This window comes from Taurulus bubalis (genome assembly GCF_910589615.1).
Source record: "Taurulus bubalis genome assembly, chromosome: 20".
NCBI classification, from domain to species: domain Eukaryota; kingdom Metazoa; phylum Chordata; class Actinopteri; order Perciformes; family Cottidae; genus Taurulus; species Taurulus bubalis.
In genome coordinates, this window is record NC_136608.1 from 10923169 (window position 1) to 10948808 (window position 25640).

The 25640-nt window shown below is 43.4% G+C and overlaps 1 protein-coding gene across 1 annotated transcript in view; it reads right to left on the reverse strand.

Moving 5' to 3' along the window:
* plxna4 (plexin A4) overlaps positions 1 to 24928 on the reverse strand; it is a gene marked incomplete at both ends in the record, with an annotated part of 187388 nt that extends 162460 nt beyond the window's left edge. Inside the window, 2 exons of the mRNA XM_079236038.1 lie at positions 12277 to 12459; positions 23684 to 24928. Of these exons, the coding sequence (XP_079092164.1) occupies positions 12277 to 12459; positions 23684 to 24928 (1428 nt within the window). The remainder of the gene's footprint in view (positions 1 to 12276; positions 12460 to 23683) is intronic.
* Between the last annotated feature and the right edge of the window lie 712 nt (positions 24929 to 25640).

Below are 25640 nucleotides of genomic sequence, written 5' to 3' on the forward strand. Positions count from 1 at the left end.
TACCCTCCAAATAGATACACACACATATACACACACACACACACACACACACACACACACACACACACACACACACACACACACACACACATAATCACACTAGAGGTCTATTTTGCCATCCATGTTAAGCAAACCACGTGTCCAGTCTCGCAGCAGGGATGAATATCAAGCAGGAAAGAGCTGGCACTTGCTGAGAGAGTGAAGGAGAGACATGGTGGTTGTGCAGCGATCGAGTCTCTAGCGCAACTGCTCAAAAGGTGTCACAAACAGCGTGCTTATTCTCCTGATTCTGGGCTCTGGGGTTGCTGCTGTCCTAAAAAACAATTAATGAAGAGTTGCACTGGCTCCCTCACTGGATTTTAGTTGGCAGGAGTGGATGAGGAAAGGGAGAGGGAGGGCATGGATGCATGGAGAGTTGGGCCCGGGTACCAGACAGCTCCATACTTGCGGACCCAACTGACTAATAGCTATATAATAATCAGGCAGAAGAGGAGATATGGAACAAGTGCTTGCAAGCGAGAAGGCTAGACCTGGACCTGGATATATCTGGATATAATGACATAAGTCTTCAGAGATGCTTACGCCTGCCTTAACTGTATATACTAGTCAAATAAGAAACATGTATTTGTCAAAAATAAATCTTGTCGACAAACAGATTTAAGAGACTAATCTGTGAATCCATACACACTCGAAAGTACCTAACAATGGCACATCGGGCATTTTTAGCAAAAGATAAAATTTGCCAACAATGACAATCAATTCAAACATCCTTACATGCTTTTAACTGTATACTTCTATCAGGCTGTGTTTAGTTGCATGTAATATGTAAAGATTAAAAGGGTCTTAAAGGGGGCAGTGTTTCTGCCTGTTGTCTGGCGCACACATGACAACTGTGTAGTTGTCAGAAACCGGGCAGAAGAGGGCAGAAACCGCATCAGTTTGTGTGTAACTGCATGTGAGTGCTAAGAACCAGTTTTTTTAAACAGCATGCATGGCTGAACTCGCGTGCCACACCTTTCATGCCGCTGTGGTTGAAAGGTGCGATTGAGAGAGAAAGAGGAGAGAGAAGACCGCACCTTTAGCTGACACAGGCCACTGATAATGTGTCTCAGCCTAGACAGTAATGAGAGCCTGTGTGAACTTCAAGCTACATGCAGAGTACAGCACAGCTGCTTGGGCAATATAAAAGACCACACCAACAGACAACCAACACTTTAAAAAGGCAAACCTTTTCCCCAATTCTGCCTTATTCCTTAAAAACAATGAATGTCTTAAACTGCAGATTGGCAAGTACCATTCTGTGTGTGGAACCGCAGGGGGAGAATCCCATAATCCTTTGGGAGTGCTGGTGTAGCTGAGATAAAAATCCATTTATTATGGTCTGCGTGTGGATGGGAAAAGAAAGGAGATGAGAGGAAGGAGACGACTGCGAGGCTAGGTGTGCAAGATTACAGATGTTAATTCTATTTCTCTTTTTACTTGCCTCTGCTGTGTTCTTCATATCTCTTCTAACATTCCTCTTGCAGTCTCTCTCCCTCCTTCCATCTCATTTATTTACTCTCTCAATTCCTCTCACTTTCCGTCTCCGCTGTCATTTTGTCTATGAAGCAGCTTCGGTACCTGAGGCACACTTCAAAGTCTTGATGTCAGACAGACAGACCCAGGGACCCTTTTAAAGATGTTTACGCCCGCATCTGCTTAATGGGCGAGTCAGAGCAATCTAAATCGCAACTCACCGACACCACCAGCTACATTAGAAGGTGTGTGTGAGCATGTGTGAGCATGTGTGTCTGTGTGCGTCTGTGAGATGAGTGGGTGGATAAGCTGAGCAATATAAGAATGTGCAAATAAAGCAAAACAAACAAACAAGCAGGTGCTGGGAGATACAGCTGATGTTTGCAGGAGACTTAATACATGTTAAGGTTGATAGAAGCTTCCAAACACAGAATATATACCAACACACATGGAAAAGAAACGTCTCATTCATATACGCCTCCCATTCACATTTTCTATCTAAACCTACTTGGGATCTCAACAGGTGTGCATACGCCCACATACATGCAAACAAGCACAACTCCCTCAAAGGCACACACTTCCATCTGCAGTCTCAAAAGTCTCCCTTGCAGTTGAGCCTCGGTACACAGTGCAGCCTAGTCTAGCCTTGCCTCCCTGACTGGCTGCTAGTATTTACTGCAGGGAGGAGAGAGAATGACCCAGTTGTGAGGCAAACTGTTCTCTGCAGAGAGAGAGAGAGAGAGCGAGAGAGAGGAAGAGAGAGGAAGAGAGAAGGGAGAGGTGGAGGAAAGAAAAAGGTGTGTAGGGGCACACTCGCGGCCCTAAGAGACCTGTGGTGTGCAATGATTGGCCACAGGCGCGTAGGGAAGGGGGGAGTGAAGGGGAGGAGGGGAGGCAGAGGGCTCACCTGCAGCGGTGTGTCCTCTATAGCGGCACAGACTCAGCCGCACATCACAGAGACTTGAAAAAGTAGAGGATGTAGACACAGAAGAGAGAAAGAGACAAAGAATAAGAGAAAGAGCAAGGAGTTGCGTCTACGGATCCAAAGAATGGGAGTCATTGTAGAAATGCGGGTGCTACATGCACTACCACTGATAGAAAATGGGAAGAAAATGGATCTGCTTCAACCAGTCATCCATCAGTGATTTTGAGAAAATCCATTACACACAAAGTGATGAAAGTTTGTCTAGAGTGGAATGAAGAAGAAAGAGAGACATACTCGACAAGGAGAACAATACTTTGTCTCTGATAAACCAGCCCTGAAATGAAAAGAACACGGTTCTTCACTTGTCCTTGATCATCATGAGCCTTTAGTTATGATCCTCACACTGCACCATAACATTGGTAAAGGAGGTATTGAAAGGAAATTACACTGTGGCCATGGCAGGGTTACTGCTAGCCATCCATCCACTGAGCAGGAACACGCTGTGTGACTAGTACTACTAGACATTGTATTGATTTTCTACTGTTGGAGCACAAATTAACAATCGCCATGCAATCATTTGGTACTCGCACACAGGCAAATGCCAACGTGTGAAACAAAATTGAAACGATAATTGAAGCACTGTAATTTTGTTGGGGTGCAGCAGCGACGATAAACTTTTTCTATACCATTTAATTAAGAATAAATGACCTTTAGGAATTGTTAATTAAGGGCTGGAGAGGCCATGCCTTCACAGTCGGCTACACAAGAGTAATTAATGCCAATTCAAGCGCTTCTACCAATGCAAGGAAGAAGAAAAGAAAAAAAAGCAGTAGCGGATTCATTCAGCAGCAGCCGCTGAGGGTGATTCTTAACTGTTCAGCCGCCTTTGACATGAGTAGAAGTCTGTGTAAATGTGTTGCTGTGTGTGTGTGTGTGTGTGTGTGTGTGTGTGTGTGTGTGTGTGTGTGTGTGTGTGTGTGTGTGTGTGTGTGTGTGTGAGTGTGTGTGTGTGTGTGAGTGTGTGTGTGTGTGAGTGTGTGTGTGTGTGTGTGTGTGTGTGTGTGTGTGTGTGTGTGTGTGTGTGTGTGTGTGTGTATGTGAGACAGATATGGTTGGAGTGTTTCTCTGTAGTTACTGACTCAATGGAAAATCAGTAGGAGAGAGAAAAAGAAAGCTTGGACATAATTACATTCCCATTTGCTGGCTTGACACAGACTTGATATGGCTGAAGAATGTTAATAGTGATGCTAATTAACTGGCTGAGTGGAACTAGGCTTTAAGAGTGAGCCTGACGGCGAGGTAGAGAGAAAAACCCTGATGTGTTGTTTGAGTGTGAACATTTGAGAGATGTAACTAAGCAATTATCGTATGTCATCCGAAGCATGAGTGTTGTCAAATGCCTGTGTCAACACAAAACTATATATATACAGATACAGTGTGTGTTTACTGAACATCTTTGTATAGCTTTTGGAGGACGAAGCTTTTTATGTTTCTATATATATTTATTTTTATTTTTTTAAAGCCAGATTAGTGGCTAAGTTTGGTTTTACCGTAACTCAGGCTTTCCAGAATCACAAAACTGAATCACGTTCAAACAGAAAAGACAACCACCAACATGGCTAACCTCCTACAGAGCAGGTTTAGTTCAATTATAGGACCATAACATTAACTACTAGTTAATCAGCTGAGTAAAATCCTTCTCACAGGATCCAAACAAGGGCAACATTACTTTAAAGTTATAATGAGCCGTATTAGGACAGCGTTGGACGAAATAAATGTGCAAATGTGCATCCACAGTAGATTTCAACATATTTTGTAAGAGTCAATACATGCCAAGGTTGCTGGAGTATTTCAGTCTAAACTGTGGATAGTGAATAATAAACTGATAATGAATAATAAACTAATACAAACATAATAAAGTAATTTGAACTGACGAAATACTGTTCTCTCCAAAGGTCTACGAATTATGAGATTACCTGCTGAAGTACTACACATACTGAGGAGAGATTTTATTATATTTTTTTAAACAACTGGCATAAATTATACTTTACGATCACAGCAGCCAACCTTGTCTTAACCCTGAGCCGGCAACACATCAGAGTCAACTACAGTTCAAACTGCCGGGAAACGGAAAGATCAGAAGTTAGTCATTTTCTCTATCCAACTTGTCTGCTGGCTCAAGCCTTTCAACCCTGTGTACACACTGCGGAGAATAGCCACTCGTATCGCTCACGGCTCAATAGGCTGCCACATACTGGTACTCTTCTCAATAGGTGCAGACTCACGAGAGTGAAATGAACATCAAACTCTATTTCACCGCTCTCACCCTCTCCTCCCATCAGACTCCCTTTACCCTTTCTCGACATTCTCTCCATCTCCGTAGCGTTCACCCATCATTCCTGCTCGCCAATTTTGCCCTCTACACTCTTTCAGTCTCTCTTTGTCATTCTCTTCCTTCTGTAGCAGTTCACCCACTCTCTCTTTTAGCTTCTCATGTCAGAAATGATCTGTGTAAATAAAAAAAATATAAAAAACACGTCTGCAAAGCGTGTGTCTGAATACTGATTCAATTCCAGAAGAACGTTAAAATATCCATCAGTGTTAACATTCCGAGGAAGTTTCATTTAATTCTGAACAAGAGCTGTTGCAGCTAATCAGCGAGTCAGAGCAACATAAAGAGCATCCAGGCTGCAACACCATTGTGCATGGACCATGATTCATAGCTGGAGGCTCACCTTGGCCACAAGCTGCCGCAATACAGGAGTGTAAAGCAATCGCGTGGTTTTGACTTAGTCTGCATGTGTAAACATGGTGTCAACCTGCAGTGAAGCGGCTGGTTACCAAGGTTGGTTGTGTGTGTGTGTGTGTGTGTGTGTATGTGTGTGTGTGTGTGTGTGTGTGTGTGTGTGTGTGTGTGCGCTATTGCCCAGCTCAGCCCCTGGCAGCTCATCAATTATAAAGGAGCCCTGGAAAGGAGGGATAAGGCCAAGCTACAGCAATGGCATCTATAAATACACACCTGAATGACACGTGTGAGGTGAACAGCTATTTTTGCAAACGACCACGTACGCACACACGAAGGTTGACAGCCCAACACGCTGAACGCACAAGCAATGTCATCCACCAGATCAGGGCACTTTGTGTATCTGTTGAGTCAGGAAGGAGGAGTGCACAGTGGTTGCTCTCTGCTAACCTGAGCTACCATGTGATACTCCGTCTAAATCAGAGGAGAGATTGCTTTCCTCCTCTTCTCTCATGTCTTTCATCAACTAAACACAAGTGTCTCGCAGAATGGCCAAATGGAAAAGTTGAGGTGTGTGTGTGTGTGTGTGTGTGTGTGTGTGTGTGTGTGTGTGTGTGTGTGTGTATGTGTGCAGGAGCGCGGGTAAATTCCGTTCTGGTCTGGAAGACAATGCTCTATCACACACTGGTGGTCCCTCGTCTTCTCCTTCTACCTCACTCTCTGTTCCTGTATCCCTCCACCTTTTCGTTTTTCCCTTGGATTATTTAGCCCTTAGTTTATCTCGGCATCCATCTGTACTTTCTCTCTCTCTCTCGCTCACCCTCACCATGTGGTGCACATTCAATCTCCCTGCAATATATCCCTCACTGAATCGCTCCATCTGTCTTTCCTGTTTTTCCATCATGCATCCATCCATCTAACCATCTCTCTCTCTCTCTCTTGATCTCCTCCTCATCTTTTTTTCCACTCAATCCGTGGCCACTTTCCCGGCATTTTCTATCTCGCCACCCCATCGTCCATTCCCCATCTCTCCCCCTCATTCCTCATCCAGTCAGACCGCCTGGCTACTGGACGAGATGTTTTGTGTTGGCCGCTGGCACGGCAAGTATTGTGGAAATTGTGATGACACAAGGCAAACAGCACCTTCTGATCCTCTTCCCAGGCCATTACTGGACTCCCCTTCTCATTAGCGGCCATGATTTTCTGCATAGAATCTTCTAATATCGATGCAGAGACTCCTCTACAAGTACGACACGCAGACCATTCACCACCTCCCGAAACTAGTGGAGAAATTGGTCTTTGGAAGGGGGCCTAAGCAAACATTGTGCACCAAGCAATTACCAGAAGAAGATGTATGTGGAAACAATTGGCAGGAACAATGGCGCAAAAAAAAGCTGAGAAAAGGGAGCATAAGGTAGGGGGGGTGATGGGGGGTTCCCATTGACTGATTCCCCTTGACATGCCTTTCTATCTCGACAACAAATAGCAGAGTAAAGCTGGGTAACAGACAGCAGTTAACACAGCGAGACAAAAACATCAACACATTAATATTGTGTGTGTTCAATCAGCCTTATAGCGTTGAGGTCAACAGCACCTCAGTCATCTTTTACCAGCCCACCATCATCAGACCAGATCCTCCTATTGAGCAGTCAGTTGTATCAGCACAATGTGTGTACAGTAATGTAAGCTGCTCTAAAAATGAAATGCATGTACATGTACAATATACCTTTAGAGTGTGTGTGTGTGTGTGTGTGTGTGTGTGTGTGTGTGTGTGTGTGTGTGTGTGTGTGTGTGTGTGTGTGTGTGTGTGCACAAGCCCTATTGCCCAGCTCAGCGTGTGTGTGTGATGCTTTCTATACATTCTATCCTGTGTGTGGAACAGCCTGTGCTACCATGGCAACTCACGAATGAGCATGCTTTAGTGTGTGCTGCTGCGCTAGCTGGTGTGGGTGCAGCAACTCTCTCTCTCTCACACACACACACACACACACACACACACACACACACACACACACACACACACAGTGCCAAGGCAACTAGGAAGACTGCTGAGGAATACTTAACAGTATGGGAACATTGACATTCTAGGAATACTGTCTGAATGCAGCAGCGGTTTAGACCACTGGGCAGAATGAATGGACTACTAATGGCTACTGGCCAGGGTGATAGTAGTGGTGTGTGCATATGTGAGAACCTGTGTAGAAGAGCATTGTGTTTATAGCATAACAAGGGTGGGGAGGGGGCTTAAATCACAAACCACTGTCCACACACACACACACACACACATGCACACGCACGCCTGCCGTCCTAAAGCATATTTCATCATTAGCTCTAAGCAGTTAATCCTCTGCTCCACTGACCATGGCTCAGCTCAGCCCATTTCAATAATCTGCATCTGGGGCTAACCAACCCATCATACACACCGGGAGAGACAAGCGCACACACACACACACGTGCGCGGGAAACAAGGACACAATCAACCCACAAAGCATATGGTACTGGTCCAGAGCAATAAATATCTCACGTAAAAGCGCTGACACCCACACATCTATCCATCTATAATCTATTGTTCCAACGGCAGAGCCAGTTAGCATAGCTGCCCGGTTCATTTATTAGACTGGGAATACCACAGTAATGCAATGTTAATGTGAATATAATAAGATAAAAAGAGAATAATTGGACATATATTTCAAACAAATCAAACGATTGTCATCTGATTGGAGGTTTAAAGTGTTGCTGAGCAAACATAAAAGTTGGCTTTACCCTACAAAGCCTTTGAGTGGCTATAATAGGAATCAGTATCCTCATACATCCGCACAGGAAGGTGATACGGACAAATAGACAGAGGTAGAGTCAAAAGTGGGAGTTTGACCTTTCTCTTCCCAACAACAAACATTAACCATTCAGCATTGGAATTGACGTGTTTCTAGCTCATGCCATTTCCCCTGACAACCTTAAATGACAGATATCGCTCTCTCTCTACACTACTCCTGTTAGCTTTACTCTTCTCCTTCAAGAAGCCATAGCTTTGCAAACTACAATTGATTCACCTCTCACTCTCCATCTGTCATGTCAATCTACCCACTTTCTTGTGAATTCTTCCTCCATTTTGTTCTCCGTCACCTCCCTCTTTCTTTACGTGTGTTTGCTTCTTCTTCTTCTTCCCTATTGCGTTCCTTTCTTTTGTCTCCTCTGTACGATCACTCCAAGAAGCATGCCTGTGTCTGCTTTTACAGACATCACCTGTGTCAGAAACACACACATATACCCCAAGCTTCGTCGACCTCACTACCTTTCCGTGCCATGCTTTTGTCTGTGACAAGTTCAAGGTTAGCTGCTCATTGTATCGAGCGCCAATGCTCCCCCATCAGGACGGACAGAGCGGAGATGCATTAGCACCTCGGCAGGTGGCCCTCAATCTCATCTCTTCACTCTCTTTCTTCTCCACCTCTACCCTCCACAACTCCCCCTTGTGCCATCTTCAACCACACCATCAGCGGCTCCATGGAAGTACCTGGCCAGCCTTTGTCCAACAGCCTGCATGGAGGCTGCAGAGCATGTGTTCAATGGTGCATGCATGTGTGCTTCTCTCAATACATGCAATTGTGTGCATGCGTGTCCGTACAGACGTGTAGCGCTCATGCTAATGTGTAGTCTGACCAGATGACCATGAACTGAACCAAAGCCCACGGGGGGTTAAGGCTTTCCTCTTCACCTGCTGCTGTGCACTGACCTGCAGCAAATGGGTTTAAACCTTACCCAGCTACAGCCTTTTATCTCCATCACATCTCCATCTCCTCCTTAAGCCACAGATCAACGCACACACAAACTGACCGACAGACAGGCTGACAGAAGCCATATGGTCCATTCACTTCCAATGGCAGGAGGTAGCCATCAAAGAGCTCTCACAGGAACTCCACTCAGCCATGGACAGATAGACGGAGGGAGGGGGAGCGATTAAGAGAAGAGGAAGCGGGAAATTATGAAGAGAGGGCAACCAGAAGTGGAGAAATGGAGGGGAAGCAAAGAAATGAGAGGAGAAAGAGGCGAGGAGTTTGGTGAAGAGTAAAGAGGGTGAGGTGGAAACCAAAAGAGTGTGGAATAGTCATGGAGGTGCACAGATCACATAAACCCTGTGTGATGTGAGGGTCTTAAGCATTGTGTGAGACAGTAAAGGCCGAGCATGGCCTTTACTGGCCTGAGTAACTGTGGGCAGCCGTGTACAGAATCCTACTGATTCGACAGCGCTGCCTGTTTTATGCTGACAGGAGGGTGTTATGAAATGTAGACTGTGTCAATACGGACTGTACACAACACAGCCAGTCAGCATCAGAGACATCTAAAGGCAAGGGCTGTGTTTGCGTGTGTGGTTTTTTACTACTATCTTTCTGAGGACAAACTTAAAATTGGTAGATCATGAAAGCTAAAGGGAAACTTTGGCTGGTCCTTACTAGGAATTTGGTTCTTCTAATGGTGAATTTCTTTCTTTCTTTTTTTTATGAACAGCTGATACAATTCACTCCATCACCACCACCAGCGTCTAGTCTCCAGGAGAACATGTCCTATCTCCTTTTTTTATGGACATACGTACATAACATGAAAATACTCAACATTAATGGAGTCTAATCACCATCATCTCTGCTGCTATCTCAATTATCATTCTACGTCTCCTGTTGATCTCTAGTTTAGGTGAAAGTTGAGGTTAAGGTTGCAGTCAATGTGCAGTTGTGATTATTGAGGTTGGGTTTAGAGGCTGGGGAATGCTTTATGTTAATATTTAATATGTTAATTATTAGTATAGAAGTATGACCATGTCTGTAGTCTGGTCCACTGGTCTCTTGTTATACTAGTGAAATAGTGAAACCCCCAGTACATAAAACTATTTCACAAGCAAATTTAATTTAATTCACTCAGTTTCCTGCCTAACTCTTCTTCATGATGTCATAAACGTGAGCCTGTAAACACTAACATTTAGCTCACCCAAACACCATTGCATTGAAGTCAATCCACTCTCTTGCCATAACGCTTATATTTATTGAGGGTGACGTGTTAGTCGCAGCATCATAAATAACAGGAAAAAAAAACAGAAGGATGGTGAGTGAGAGAAGAAGTGAGAGAAAAGAGGAGGAGGGGGGTTTGGGGATGGAACAAGTAAGGTGGAGGAGTGTATATAAATCAACATCCATTAGCAGAGGGGTTATAAAGTCACTGATGAAAGAGGAGGACCGAAGCTCAAACCTTTTATTGTCTTGTTGTGGTCTTTTATTGCCTGTGATGTCATCTAATGGTATACAGTTAACGACAGGGGAGGGGAAGTATGTACATGGGAGGGGAGGATGGGATTGTAATGGGGCTGTGTGTGCATTGTGTGTATTGACACAGGATATTGATCACCTTTTGTTGAAGCGTCTCTGGAGGTTTTTTTTCCTGAATATGTGCACAATATGGTCTTCATTCGTGTCGAGTTTGAATAAGAACAATGCCAAAATCCTGCAGACACGATTCTCTCAAGTGCCAATATGTGGCTTTGAGCGGCATGTCTGGAGAGAGGCCAAGGGAAAGACGAAGAAAAGCTGAAAAATAACCAGGGAAGGAATGTTTCTAAAATCTTCATATATTCAAAAAGCCCTGAAAACAACTTGTACTGCTTTTAACCCCATTGCAACGGAAACTAAATAATGTGAAATCCAGCGCGCCTCTCCACATTGATCACGTCTTTGTTTAACATCCTCAACCAAGCACGTACAAACTTTCTTCCTTCCTTTAAGACATGCATCATTTCAGGAATATAGTTCATCTGTCCAAACTCTCGCTTCTAGCTCAGCCTTCCACTGCCTCCCTCTGTCGCTCTATCTGGCTCTCTTTCCTCCCCTCTGCTCAACGCTGGTTTCCCCAGGCTCGTGAGGCTCACTGCCCCAGAATTAGTCTCAGTCACGGCCCGACGATATACGTGTGTGTGAGTGCAAGGCAGTGGGAGTATAAGCACAGGAGCGACCACCCTTCTATCACACCTAGCAGCAGTGCATCATCCCATTAGCCGAGCAAAGGGCTGCCACATGGAGGAGGGCACAGGGGCATGAGGGGAGTCTAGGGTGGAAGCAACAACACGCCAAAACCCAGCTTATCCAGTGCTGTTTAACTCTGAGGAGACAAATCTTGTTTAGCCAAGGGCTTTGCTGTCACACAGAGTGTGACATGTTTTTCAAGGGAGAGACAGTTATGGTCAAAGATGCTCACAAAAACGATGGCCGACACTCACAGCTTCAGTACACATTCCCGCAGCTTTACAGGAGCTTCAAAGCCATCAGCGCCCGTACAATAACAAATAATGCAGTAATAACCTGGATTGCCTCCACTATCTTACAAATTACTAAGCAAAAATGTAAAAAATATTGCTAGATATTAAAAAAAAAAACTAATGTGACTCATATAGTTTATTTTAGTCACAGTAAATTATGTATTTCATTGTATTCCGATCCCTCAATTTGCCTCAAGAAACAGATAAGAAGCTGTCTAATCAATTCTGCAACGTGCTGATCTGTGCTGTCTAGCAAGTTCTGCAACATGCTGATGTGTGCTACAATCTGCCCCCAGGGCTCTGGATTTTATTCGAGTCCAAAGTGAAGGAAAAGTACAGCCGATACTCCTGATACTGTGTGTACCCTAGTGTATGTGTGATATATGGTGCAGTGGCTGAGGAGGATGTTGAGAGATACCAGATAGGCTTGGCTCTAGGAATAAAAAACCCTCAAGGGGCTCTCCGGACCCACCCCCTCCTCCCCCTCCACCAACCCTCAAAACACACACAGGCACATTTAAATTCTCTCCACAGTGAAGTACACACACTTCCTCCATTCACTCTCTCTTTCATGAACACACACACACACACACACACACACACACACACACACACCTCGTCCCCACTGCAAATGCAGCCGACTCAGCTGATTTGCCTGAAAGTCAATCTGCCTTACTACTACTATCCTTCCTCTCCAATCCAGCAGTCCCCAATTCCCAGCCCACAATCTAACAGAGAGAAACCAAATCTCTGCCTCCATCAATTCAGCCATCATCCTGCATTCTTGCTCCTTACCTTCTTTACTCGTCCGCTTTTTGTCCCCACGAAGACCAGCGAGTGGTTTTTGTAGACGTACGCGATGACGGAGGACATTTTGTCAACAGCGTCAGTGAAGAGAGGCTTGCCACGCACCATCTCAGACACGCCCAATGGCGCGTTCATGTCGAGGCCACAAAAGTCATCGTCGATGGTCAGGAGCTGCGGTGGAGAAGAAGAGAAGAATACGTCACAAATCTGATTCACGCTTCATCATTAATACGAGAAATACAAATGTCTTTGCCTCCAGCACTTCATGAGTTCTACTTCTGGATGGAGCTGCATGCCACAAAGGTCCTAAGTGGGGAAGGTTTGCGTTAAGTTAGGCAGAGAGTCTGGTAGTGGTATGGAACATGGTTATCCAGATATAACCTATACCTGAAGAGACCTAAAGAGAGAATTCAACATGGATGAAAATGAGAATATTTGGTGTGTGAATGTATTTCTTTAAGGGGAAGTCAAAAAAGGAGAAAACGTTTGTACGTGGAAGTTTGTGTGAGCATTTGTATGCATGTGTGCGTCTGCCCGTCCAAATGCAAGAAACGGCAAATGTGGAAAGAAGTAAGAGAGAGAGATGAAGATGGAAGAAGACTGCAGTCAGGCTCTGGCTCTGTAATAGTGCCAGAGGGTGCTCTGTCAGGCACAATTCCCCACCGTCCACCCAATGCTATACAGAAACGCCATTGCGGCAAGATATTCAATGTGAAAAGATTCAAAGTGAGCTAGGTGAAAGAAAAAAAAGCTGCATCATCACACCGAGGCAAATCACAGCAATTCATCTAAATATATATATATATATATATATATATATATATATATATATATATATATATATATAGTGGGGAGAAATTTAACTCTTGATGGAGGTTCATCTGTTATGTGTTCTGTGCGGACATGCTGCTGTGATTTTCTTATTAAATGCAAATGGGTTTGTTTCATGAATTGTGCCTCTCTACATTTTATAGTTTGCGTTCATGTGTTTTACCCTGCCGGGGGGGATATTCATCGCAGTCACTGTGGGCAGAATGACTTATGGGTTTTGATAAGAGAATAATGGTGCTGGGGATTGGTCATTATTCTATGTGTATGGATGGATTTGAAACACTGGATTCAGGACTGAAGCAGACATCGTTCTTGATTGATAGCTTAGCAATGTGGTGGGTAGCTTTTGGGAGAGAGGCCTTGGCAGTTGACACTGCCGTTGCATTCATTCAAAATGCACTGAAAACATCAATAATAAGAGGAGATAGAGGGCATGAGTTATTAAACCCAAGCATCATTGTAAGGACTTGATGGAATGCAATTTCTTGCAGATTGATTTGTGTGTACAAATGAAGCCCTTGTAAGACATTATGATCAGTACTGGTCTGATATGAATGATTAGGCATTGGTAATAGGTAATTATAAGCCAAACAAAAGCTTAGCCGACATTAAATTAATGTTGAACTCAAGTGAAGCAAAACAAGAGACGGTGGAGTCTAACTTTTATCTTATGGCAAATTACCTAGGCCTAAAAGGAATATCCTTCAGAAGAAAATGGAGAATATCCACCAAAAAGATCTTAGCTTTCATTTGGCTTCAACCTATCGAACCATTCCAAATCTCCAGTTGCCAAGTGGTTTGAGCTGTCAGAGGTGGTGTGGCCGAGGGTCTTTTAGTTTGTCTTATTTTCTGTTTTTTTTACTCCTGGAAGTGCACCCCCTGGGCTTTCGATCAATCTCGCAAGCACCAAGTGTCTCCTCACAACCTTTCACTAAAGGCCATCATCATCATCAAAAGCCTCAGACTGAGCCACAGAGGAAATATGAGGCCTGCTTTCATTAGACAAATGGAACATGGCTGGTGGAGACCACAACGAGCTTCAGGCTATGACACAGGGTTATATGAAATGGTATAAATGATCGATAGAGACGACCTGACTTTGAGTCAAGATCATGTCATATGGTTAGAGGGTTGAGATGAGGACAAAATGGAGCAAGGCCAAAGACAGGTGGAGGAAGGAGAGATGATAAATACCAATGCTGAAATGCCAAAGTGAATCATCAACAGTGATGAATATAAGAAAACTAAAGTGGACAATTTGTCCTTCAATACTACCCTCTCATTACCCTCCTCCTCCTCCTCCTCCTCCTCCTCCTCCTCCTCCTCCTCCTCCTCCTCCTCCTCCATCCTTTTGAGAATGAGCTGTTGTCAAGAATGCACTCCCTACAGGTCCTTCGTGTGGTGTCTCACTGCCAGATTAATGCCGCTCTGATGAGAACCAGGGTCACTGTATGAAAGCACAGTACCTGCTCAACCCCCCCGCCCAAACAACAATTCAATGCCTGCGTAAGTGGTGGGTGATGTATGTTCAAGAAGAGGCTGCTTTTATGTGTGAAAATGTGTGTGTGTTTGAGTCTCTTGTTCCCGACACATGCTGTATTATTTCTACTGGTTGCCAATCATAGCTGCCATCTCGGGTCCCGCATTCTGCAATCTAATGAAATATACTTCGTCTGTCAGCCCTTTCAGGAAGCAGACACATTTTCATTACGCCACCAGCAAAACATGACATTTGTAGTTGTGATGCCAAAGACGTCTCCAGTCAGAATACCACATTTTATCAATGTAGCCCTTGACATTGTCTGCCAATATGACACTGCTGTCACAGCTTCAATCACATTGTATGCCCCTATTCTTTCTTTCAACCCATCTCATTAATATATTTTCAAAGTGAGAGGGTTTCTATTTTTCACTGTGTATTCTATCTCAACCCTTTCGGTCTAACTTCAGATGGCCAGTGCTTTGCAAGTTGTCACGAGGATGAATTTTTCTTTCTCTCCTAGTTTTTAAGGACATCACTCGAGGTGCTTGTATTCCCGGATCTGATTTTATTAAATTCTGCACGGACACAAGCTATGACTCGTTGCAGGACTCAAAGATATCAGCAAGAACTACATTTACAAGTGGTGCAACCCATCACACACACATGATCGATAACTCACTGCATACATCACAAAGGGGCCGCTGTTCTTCAATAAGATCATGTGGGTGTTCACATATGCTAACAGATTGCATTCAAAGCATCTAGCTGGATTTTTCTCTCATTCAATTTATATGAATAACTGAAAGTGGAAAAAGGAATGAAAAAAGTCAAACCCCAGCATCCCTTTAATATATGACCTAAACAAATTACTACTGGTACGGGTGTCACATCTGAATATGTATTAATTAAAACAGCGACTGACAACTCGAATGACTTTAAACTACAAGCTCGATTCTTGCTCAGGTGTGAAAGGTATGTCAGCCAACGTCACGGCAGCATAGCAACAGAGGAGAAAGATGGAGGGTTCCTCCCAAAAGACAGAGGGACAGGAGAGCAGAGTCTCTGTATTTGGACAGAGGCCAGGCACCGAGGCAGAATCAGGTCACTCTCACCCATATCCATCTCTCTACTTCTGTTTGCCTGCCAGCACCGGCACAAAGAGAGCTCTCTTCTGGACTGTGCAGAGGGATCAGCAGATACAGAGTGGAGAGAATGAGAGGGGGCAGCGGGCGCGCGCGAAACAGAGAGAGAGTTGCTCAACGCGATTAGTGGCGACTGAAAGAGATCCGCTCTCCAACGCTCTCTGATGTAAGGCCTAATCTGGGCTTGCACTGTTGTGAGGGCCCGTTCCATTGGCTGCAAGTTCACAAAGTTAACGACACACATTAAACCACGGAGACATTTCGCTTCATGTCGCTGCCCAACCGTTGGAGGCTCTAAAGAGTCTATTTTCCTTGCACTAGCTATTCCTCTTTAATGCATTATTATACTCCATGTGGCAGTTTTAATGACTTTCTTACCCAATCTATTGTCATTCTGCACCTTGTTTTTATTATAAAAAGGCTTCATGCAATGTTTGGTAAATTGTTTTACTGGAGAGTTATGGGTAATTACACAGCAGGATTTCCCCTACAAAGAAAGACTGGAGGAGTCAAATTTTAAATAATATACCTGTGCGGTTCTCTCCGCATAAATAGCCACTTTGACATCCAATGTTCCCTCTAGCCTACTGTGCAAAATGACTGACCTGCCTGGATGATTGGCAGCACGAAGAAATGATGCCACAATTAAATGGGTTTGCTGTGTTCATTGTAAAATATAATGTCAACATTCAACTTCAAATTGGAAACTTTGGCTATATGACTCCTGCCGCCACAGTGAGTTACCTTGAAGTGTATAAATACATGTTGGAAAATGTTTAGCACACACTGATTTGAAGGCATATAAAGCATGTTAGCTTTAAGCCTTTAAATGAATAATTTGCTGTATACTGAAATTGTATCTCCCATGTATAAAATATAAAAAAATATACTCAAAATACTCAATATCAATATGTTATTCTTTATTTTACGAGTTTATGTATATTTTATGTATTTATTTCACTTCATGCAGTACGTGTTTATGTCTCTCATGATCCAATTTAAATAAATGTTAAGCAAAGACTTCATGAAGGTCGGATTTATTGCCGCACTGCGTTAGTTTTAGCTCAGTTGACCAACTAAACTCATCATGGTCAGGGGTTTTGATTCGTCTGTTTTCCATTTTGCTTTAAAGTTCTCTGTTGGTTCTCTGTTGGTTTTGTTTCCTGTCTTTGTGGTTTTCCGGTCCAATTGTTTCTACCACCAATCAGCTGTCAGCCTGCCCTCATACCTGCACACCTGTGTATTGTTGTCTGATTGGTTTCTCGTGTATTTATAGTTGTGTCTTCACTGTGGGTTATAGTTGCGGCCCTCATTGCTGTTTGGAGCATCTGGGACCAGATTTGCGTTTCAGCTCGTTACCTGCCTGCATTCTCTACTCTCAATCCTGCGCGTTGTGTTATTAAAGTGTCTTCACTGCTTCAGCCAGCTTCAGAGTTCCTCCATGCCTGTTCTGCTTCAGCAGCCCTGACAACACTGAAAACTGATTTGAGACTTGCTGCAAATGTGTTGCGCATGTGAATAATCAGAGAAAGTTTATTTTAAACATTAAACCATAAACTGTTTGTTATAAGCATCTCATTAGACCCGTTTTTTAGTAGCAACTTTAGTGATAGACCTAGTGTGGCGAGTTTTGCTAATTACTTCTCGTCTCCTCTGCTTAAGTAGGAAAGCTGAAGAATCACATATGGTAACGCTTATATTGAGCTAAAACATTTTGATTCTGCATGTTTAAATGCTCTATACACTTCATTTGTTTATGTGCCTGTGAGTAAGAGAGAGTGTGTGCTGATGTGTATCAGATGGACCACTGGCTACTGTGCCAAGACTTTGTCTGTCTGACTACTCATCCATGGTGCCCTCCATCACACCGGTGACAGAACCCACCATGAAGTAAACACATACAGAGTGGGCTGTGCACGACACAAGTCACTCTCCCAGAGGTGCCCTGTTTCCATAAATCATTCTCCTATATTCTCTGTTTTGGAAACTGTCATACCCTATACTCATTTGAGCAATCTGAGGGCTCTTCAGCTTTAAGATGTAAGATGCAGACGAGGAGAGAAGCCTCAGTATTGAAGCCCTGCTGGTGAAATACTCTTACACTGACACATAATTACTTCTGATTATAAATACAGTGCCAGGAGGGTAAGAACTGGAAAACAATTCAAGGACGAAATGTATAAAGTGTCCATGAGATTAGTTTAAGTATCAAATCATGTTGGGCAGGTCAGGGCGGCGTTAAGATGAATGGCTGTTTTAAAAGAAAGGAACATGGATACAGAGCATATTCCATGATGAACAGAGATATATAATTCCTGTGAAAAAAGTGACAAAAACTAAAAATCGAATGTGCAATGCATTGTCTTGGTCAGAGCAGGAGTCATTGTGAATCTGTTTTTGATGGCTGGAGTTCAGTGCTCTTTGTCATTTAGTTTAAGGCATGTGCAGGGCTTTCCAGAAGAGTGAGCCTTTTTTTTGCATCACTGACTGAATCATGCTCAAAAGTCAGTTTGAATGCACAATTGTCGATGCCGAGTATAAGCCCTGTCACCCAGTAGATTTAACTTCCCCTTTGCATGGCGCCTTGGGTACTGTTTCGAAAAACCAGTCACAATAATTAGAACTGAAAAAAGAAAGAATATATGGCGCACACACACGAATACACACACATCAGGGCCACCCAGGGCTCGTTCAATGAAACGTCATCTCAGGGAAGGCATGCCATCAATCTTGGCATATTAGTGCAAATAAAGAACAAAAAATGGGTAATTATAGTCTGAATTAGCGCACATTTATATCAAACAATGCTTGAAAATGGATGAAATATGCGTATATTGAAGTGTGTATGAATATGGCTCACATATACTTCTCAAGACATGCCTGAATTGATTTATTTGGCAGGTTTCAATGTGAGGAGGCAGGCTTTGATAAGCCTGGGATATTTTGTTAATTCATGTTTGCAGATGCTTGCACCTGCCAACCATTAGCTGAGCAGCTACGACACATGATAAATATTGGTTAGGGACAACAATCATACACAAACTGCTGGAATACATTAAATTAGGAGCGGAAAATATAACTCAATATCATAAAGAGAGAGATGACTCCATAACCTATGTTTTCCGTGTCACTGTGCACTGGCAGAGAATCTTTCATTATTTATTTTTGAATGATTACTAGACATTACCGTCTTTCTACCAAAAACTGTAATTATTCACGTAATAAACAAAATGAATTGCGAAAAACATGTCTGCAGTATTATCACAATCTAATACAGCTTTTTATATTTCCTTTTTGCTGATGCTGTGTGATGGTCATGCGAAAGGATGTTATTAGTGGGTGTGTTCAATTGGACTGCATCGTATTTAAATGTGTTACATTTATGTTGATGGAAAACATATTAGATATTTCTTTTAGCGTAATGTTATACAGTTCAACAATTCAGAATGTTGTAGTGGATTGGGTCTGTGGCGAATGTCATTTTTTTACATTTGAACTTTCCATTGAGGTTTTTAAATGAAACGTTTAATGTCTGTTGTGATGTCATCACCCTAAAAAATATATTAAAACATCTTTCTTTATCTTTTTGTGGATGTATGTAATTGATGGTGATGTTAGATTGATTAGATTGAAGATAATACATTTTTGTGAGATAAAAACACTTACACCATTTGGGAGTTATTTGCATTTTAAGTAACTTGTTAAATTTCATTGGTGTTTTCAAGGGAGGGGGGGGGGGGGCAGCCAGCAGAGTCTAGTGTAGGAAGTGGGAGACATTTGTTTAATCACAGAATAATGATACTGTGATGGATTCTGACCTTTTGCAAGTGGTATCATGTATGGAGATTTAATTAGCGAGCAAGCCAGCCAGCAGGATAGCGGATATGTGGATAGAGTGGGGTGAAGTGGGGAGAGGGGGGTGGGGGGGGGGTGGGGGGGGGGGGGGGGGGGGGGGTCTGGATGTTCTTAATGAATCTACTAGCCTTTCCCTTCCTGAGGATGTGGCCTAGACTGACTCATCAGCAGCAGCAGCCAGCTACTGATTACGCTCCGCAATCAGGAGGAGGAGGGATGGAGATGGCCAGCGCAGGAGACAACACCATTCAAAGGTTGGTCAAACACAGAGGAAAATATAGAAGACGGAAAAGAGTCAATAACATGAAATACGAGCATTGGTGAGTGTCATATTGGAAAAGTCCTTTTCAAGTGAGGGATGAAACAAGCTGAGGATGAGTGTGTGTTGGGAGGACTGTGACCGAGATCAAGAAGAAGACTCAAAGAAACGGCGGCGGCCGAGTAGAATAATCTAATTAATTGGAGTGAATCCAGAATGTGAAGTCGATAGCACATGACAAATGTGGAAGAATGGCCCGTGGCATGTTAGTTAATGACATGTAATTAATGATCATTAGCAGAAGGGATGAGGGGATGGCCGTGGCCTGTCAGGGACTTACAGGCGACCTTGTAATTCTCTCATCCATGTTTGGGCGAGAGAGAAAACTTTAGCCCGTGCTGATGGAAAGCATTAGAGGAGGAAAGACTCAGGCAGGGGAAGCATAACGGGACGAGAAGAAGAAGAAGGGACGGTGGCAACTATTTTTATAAGAATAAGAGGAGAAGGACAGGCAAAACGAGAAAAGAGTGACACTGGCAGTGAGCAATGAACCAAGGATGAGAGAGAAGAGAGCAGAGAGTGAATTTATTGCGATCCCGCTGTTTTGTTGTTCTGTTTTTTTTTTCTGCTGACACAGTGAACATAGCAAGAGCAGGCAGCGTTTTTTTTTTTTTTTATAGGTCACATGCCACTTCACAATGATCTATGGATGCAGGCCCTTTGCAGACTTATACTGTTGAGCATGCATTATGTGGCTCAGCCGAGCGTGGCCATTTGAGGGAGGGAGGAAGCATCCCCCCTCACTCACTCTCTTATATCCTCTCTACTGCTCTCTCACCCATCATATCACTCTCTGGACATACTTTTTCTTCACAACTTCTCCCTCTTTCCATCTCACCTACTCCAACTAAAAGCCTCTTAAAGATGGTGTAAAGCAACAAAGGCTAAACAGGAGTGGGTGTTAATAGTGTCCTACTCGGGTCTGTGTCCTTGAACATACCACTACTGAACATTGATATCTCCAACTATAAATGTTTATATTCAGTCACTTTAGGTTTTCAAACATTTCAGTCAACTGTTAAGTCAACTGACAAATCTAAACATGGTTGTGTTGCTGCTCCAAATGAACACTGACCGTCACTGCAATTTACAACAAACAAGGTCCTCTTGCAAAGCTGCAAGGTCATACAATACCGGCAATACTACAAAGCGGAAATAAATATGGGGGGAAAATAATAATGAGCTGCTATTGTGGGCTATTGTGAGTCCCTTTAAGTGAGTTCAAATATCTGAAATCTGTTAAACTAAACTTTCCACGGACATAATATCAATTTGTATTATTCTGAACTCAACAGTTGAATGAATAAACTGACATCTGAAAGACAAATGCCCACATTGTCCACATGCAGTCTATATACAGTACATACATTATTAGACCATATATTCTTACACTGTAAATTACTAAACATTACATTATTCATCCGTATAAATTCTATCTTTCTCCCAAAAAATATTGTAATGTTTTTTGCAGGAAAAAAATGAGTGGGAATAAAGCACGAATGTGGAAGAGTCGTAAGAGAATCAGTAAGATCCTTATTTGATGTTTACTCTATAGTACAGTATGTGTAGTGTGATAACTCAGTTGGAGTGTCTTATGAGTGCCATGAAAGCACTCCGACTTCCAAAATATTCTGAGCACCATTGTTTGGTGTGTTCAATAAAGAGTGAGCGTGTGTGTGCTGTGTATGTCGATATTGGCTCTCTCCACCAAAGGGAAAGAGAATGGAAAGGATGTGAACCAGGAGTTTAAACTACATTTCTGATGATATTAGAAACGCGGCGCTCCCAGTCATGCATTATTTAAAGCGCCCAAGGAATTAATCAGTGACTAACAACCAACGATTCATAAAAAATAAAAAGAATCAACCATGGGATATTGGAGACACCAACCATCCATCACAGACGCACACGTGAGATGGGAGTTATGTTGGACCACAACTCTTTATCTTAACAAGGTCTAATTATAAAAACACTCATAGAATATATATATATGGACTATATTTACATCTACTAATTTACTAATGCTCAAGCAATAAGCCCCGTATTTATGTGTGTCATGTATTTAAATGGGACTTCTTATTTACGGCTGCAGCATCAACACTCTAAAACAACCTAGAATGATCTGATTGCCATTTAAACAAATTACTCAATAAGCCCTTCAGATAACAATTTATTTATCGCCGTTATTACACCTTATCAAACGCCTCTCTCTGACTTTAAACGCCATGTCCATCTCTGCAGTAGCCATACTTACAAGTGTGATGGCACGTGTGTGTGTGTGTGTGTGTGTGTGTGTGTGTGTGTGTTGTATGTGTGTCACAACTCATCTATCTCCTGCAGAGTCCACCGTCACTTGTTCAGCGGGGTCTAATTTATGCAGTGGCAATGGCGGTACTGCGGCGCATGCTGAAATGGCATCATTCCTCAGTGCAAACCCCTGTGTGCTCCCTCACACTTCCTCTCGCTGTTGACAGCTCCACCCTAGGCGTGATTTATCAGGCCCTCAAGCAGCAGACAAAGGGACCTCGGCACGTGTGCCGTGCCAAAGACGGATTAATAGATACACACTTTGATTACAGAACCAAACACAAGAGAGGGTCAACTTCATAACGGCTTGAGATCAGAGGGTCAGAACAATATGGAGTGAGGCACACTGAGAGGATCATATTTAAAGTTCTGAAATATGGCCACGACCAAGCGATCCCATTCCTGTTTGAAGTATTTCTGGCAATATACATTTTCGGTTTTTGTATTTGTGACTCCTGCTGTTTGTGTTTTGTCAAGGTTGTTAAAAAAAGTGGATAGAGTTTTTGAAACTACTGAAAACTACTAAATTGTTAATTTCCAACGATACACCACCGATCTACACGTTTAAAAATGGACCTCTTCAGAGTGGTCTTTTATTTTAACCCATTATCTACACCCCTCTGAACTCGAAATTGGTAAGTGAGCACATGGCTCATGTCGAGGAACTTGTTAACTAACACATGCACACTGAGCTGCTATTAATGATGTAATGAGATCAAGACAAAAAATGCATAGAACAGCTTTGGCTGCTTGTGAAGGTGGTCTAAACACGTAACACCCAATTTAACCTTGTTTTTATGTGCACAAAGTGAGAAATGAAATGAACTGAATCACTGAATCACTGAATTTGTAATGCTGTTATGGAGATTGGAATTATGGTAATTTGGCTGAGCATTCAGCTGCATTGTTTAAAGGGTGAGTGGATTAAAAGAGGCAGTGGATGGTTAATATCGCATCAAAAAGGGATGGAGCACAAACCCATCCGAGAGTGTTCATTAAGGTATCCCGCGGTGAACCAAGGCTCATTACAGTAACATTGGGAAAGCGCCCACAGCTGATTTTCCTTCAGAGGGACTCACCTGTAGTGTCCCTCAGTAACAAACAATTAGAACAATAACAAGACGTCAGGGTTTAGTTTTTCTTAATGCAATCTCATGAAATACCCTTTTCCTAAATAGGTGTCATAAATTCTACTTTAAACAGAACTGCTAGACATCTGCTGTTCTGGTGCATGCTGTTCTGAATACAGTACTACATGGTGCAGTAGGGAATGTGTGTACTTGTGCACGCAAAGTAGGTGTGTAACAAAAAAACTATCAATACAGTTTATGTTTTCCCAGAACTTTCAATAAATGTGTGTCTATAAATGTGGGTGGAAGTCACAAATATGTTTGTTAGTGTGTGTGTGTGTGTGTGTGTGTGTGTGTGTGTGTGCGTGTGCGTTTTAGTAGTACTCACCGCACTGCTGCAGGGAATATCTTTGACTTTGAGCCAAGCCAGGTCTAGTGTGCCCTCTCCCTTGTAGCAGGACTGCAGCCTCTCCTTGATTTTCTCATTGATCTTCCGCAGAGAAAAGACACACAGTGCAGAGTCCTGTGAGGCCTGGCGCGGACGCCTCTTTTGGCCTTTTGAGAAGACGGCAAACAAAACATCATCATCCGGTGCCACATCTAGTGAACGTGCCAGGATAGCCCCGGCTTTGGACAGGTAGGCCGCCTCCAGTAATCGGTACTCCACGTTGCCACTAATGCATCCAATAGGCACCTCTACATAGGAGTTGAAGGCAGTGTCTGCCTTACAAAGGCGGACTATCTTGGAGGTGTAGACCTGTTCCCGACCGGTAGAGGAGGATCCAGTGGTTGGCCCATTCCCCATTTCAGGCTGCAAAGTCAGGAAGTAGACAAAGTTCCCACTGGCAAAGCCATATATGTAGTATATGTCAAAGTCTGGGATGACAGTGAAGGTGTCTGATGGAATCTTAATCATAGAGGCCACAAACTCATCATGGAAGACATAGGCAAACATGCCATCCTCTTCCGAGTTTCTGGCCAACTTGCGGCTAGAGATGGTAGGGAAGTACTCTGGTTTGCCGTCCACTGCTGTGGCTATAAACAGCATGTCCGGAGAGGCAGTGTTGTATGACACAATGACGCCAAATACAGAGCCACTCTCATTGACGCCAGAGAGGTAGTGCTCCTTCTTGTGGAAGGGCTCTCCGAGTTTGAAAAGGTCATCTAGGCGGAGGAGTTTGCAGATGCCTTGGTAGAGGCTGCCACATGCCAGCAGCCGGTTCTCCCGATAGTCCATCAGAAGCATCTTGTTGACATTGTTGGTGAGTGATAGCGGCTCACTGCAGGGTTGGACGATACGTGGTGGGTAGCACTTGCGGTTGTCTTCATCCGGGCCAGTCTCGTGGGACACCTGGACCTCCAAGCTCGGGGACAGTTTGTAAATGCGATTAACGGCTCCCAAATAAACATTGCCGTTGCGATAGTCCACTGCCAAATGGTTGAATTTCCATTCAGGGTTTTCAGCACGAAATGATGCATACTCTGCCTCCTGAAGGGATGCTGTGATTACTTGGGAGCCGGCACTGTGAGCTTGTGGGGCTTGCACCACTGTTTGTGACATCACAGGAAGCTCAAGACTGGACAGGAAGCAGCATACAAAAAAGCAGGTCCGTGTCCTGGTGAAGGACGTCATGGCTGTTCTGAGGTTGGGAGTGGTGAGGAGAGGGAGGGAGGCACAGTAAAGTACTGTCGGCCAATCAGGATCAAGCCTCTCTGGAGATGGAGGACATTATGTGCCTAAAAAGGGAAGAAACAAAACCCAGTGAACAACAGCAACATGTACACATGTATCACAAACACATTACTCCACATTCAAAGCAACCTCACATGGTATTATATTGATGGATAAACATTATGCATACGAAGACTGTGATCTATGTTCTAATTTCATCTGGCACAGATTAATAAAGCAGAGCATCTTTATGAAGAATAATGAGGAAAACAGGTGAAGAGGCCACACACTTGAGACGTTTGCACCATCTATAATTAGAGAAGAAGTGGGCTAGAGAGAAAAAGGAATAAGGCTAAAGCTCAGTTGAGGTTTAAAAAAAACGTGTGCAGAGAGAGCTTTAGCCAATAGGATCAGTCCATGGATTGAGGAAGGGGACAGAAGAGGAGGAGTAATGCATCGTCTCAGAGGAGGCGATCAGCAAGGCTCCGCACCATCTCACTGCATGGACCCCTGCCCCTCTACATCCCTCTTTGCCTTTCTGCTTCAGCCGCTATGCACCTAATTGATTCTCCCCTTGGAGTAGCAATTTGCATGCTTTGGCAATTTCTCTCTTTTCTCCCAATAGGGCAGCTCACCTGCTGACACTGCTAGCAGAGAGAAAAGGACCTTCTTT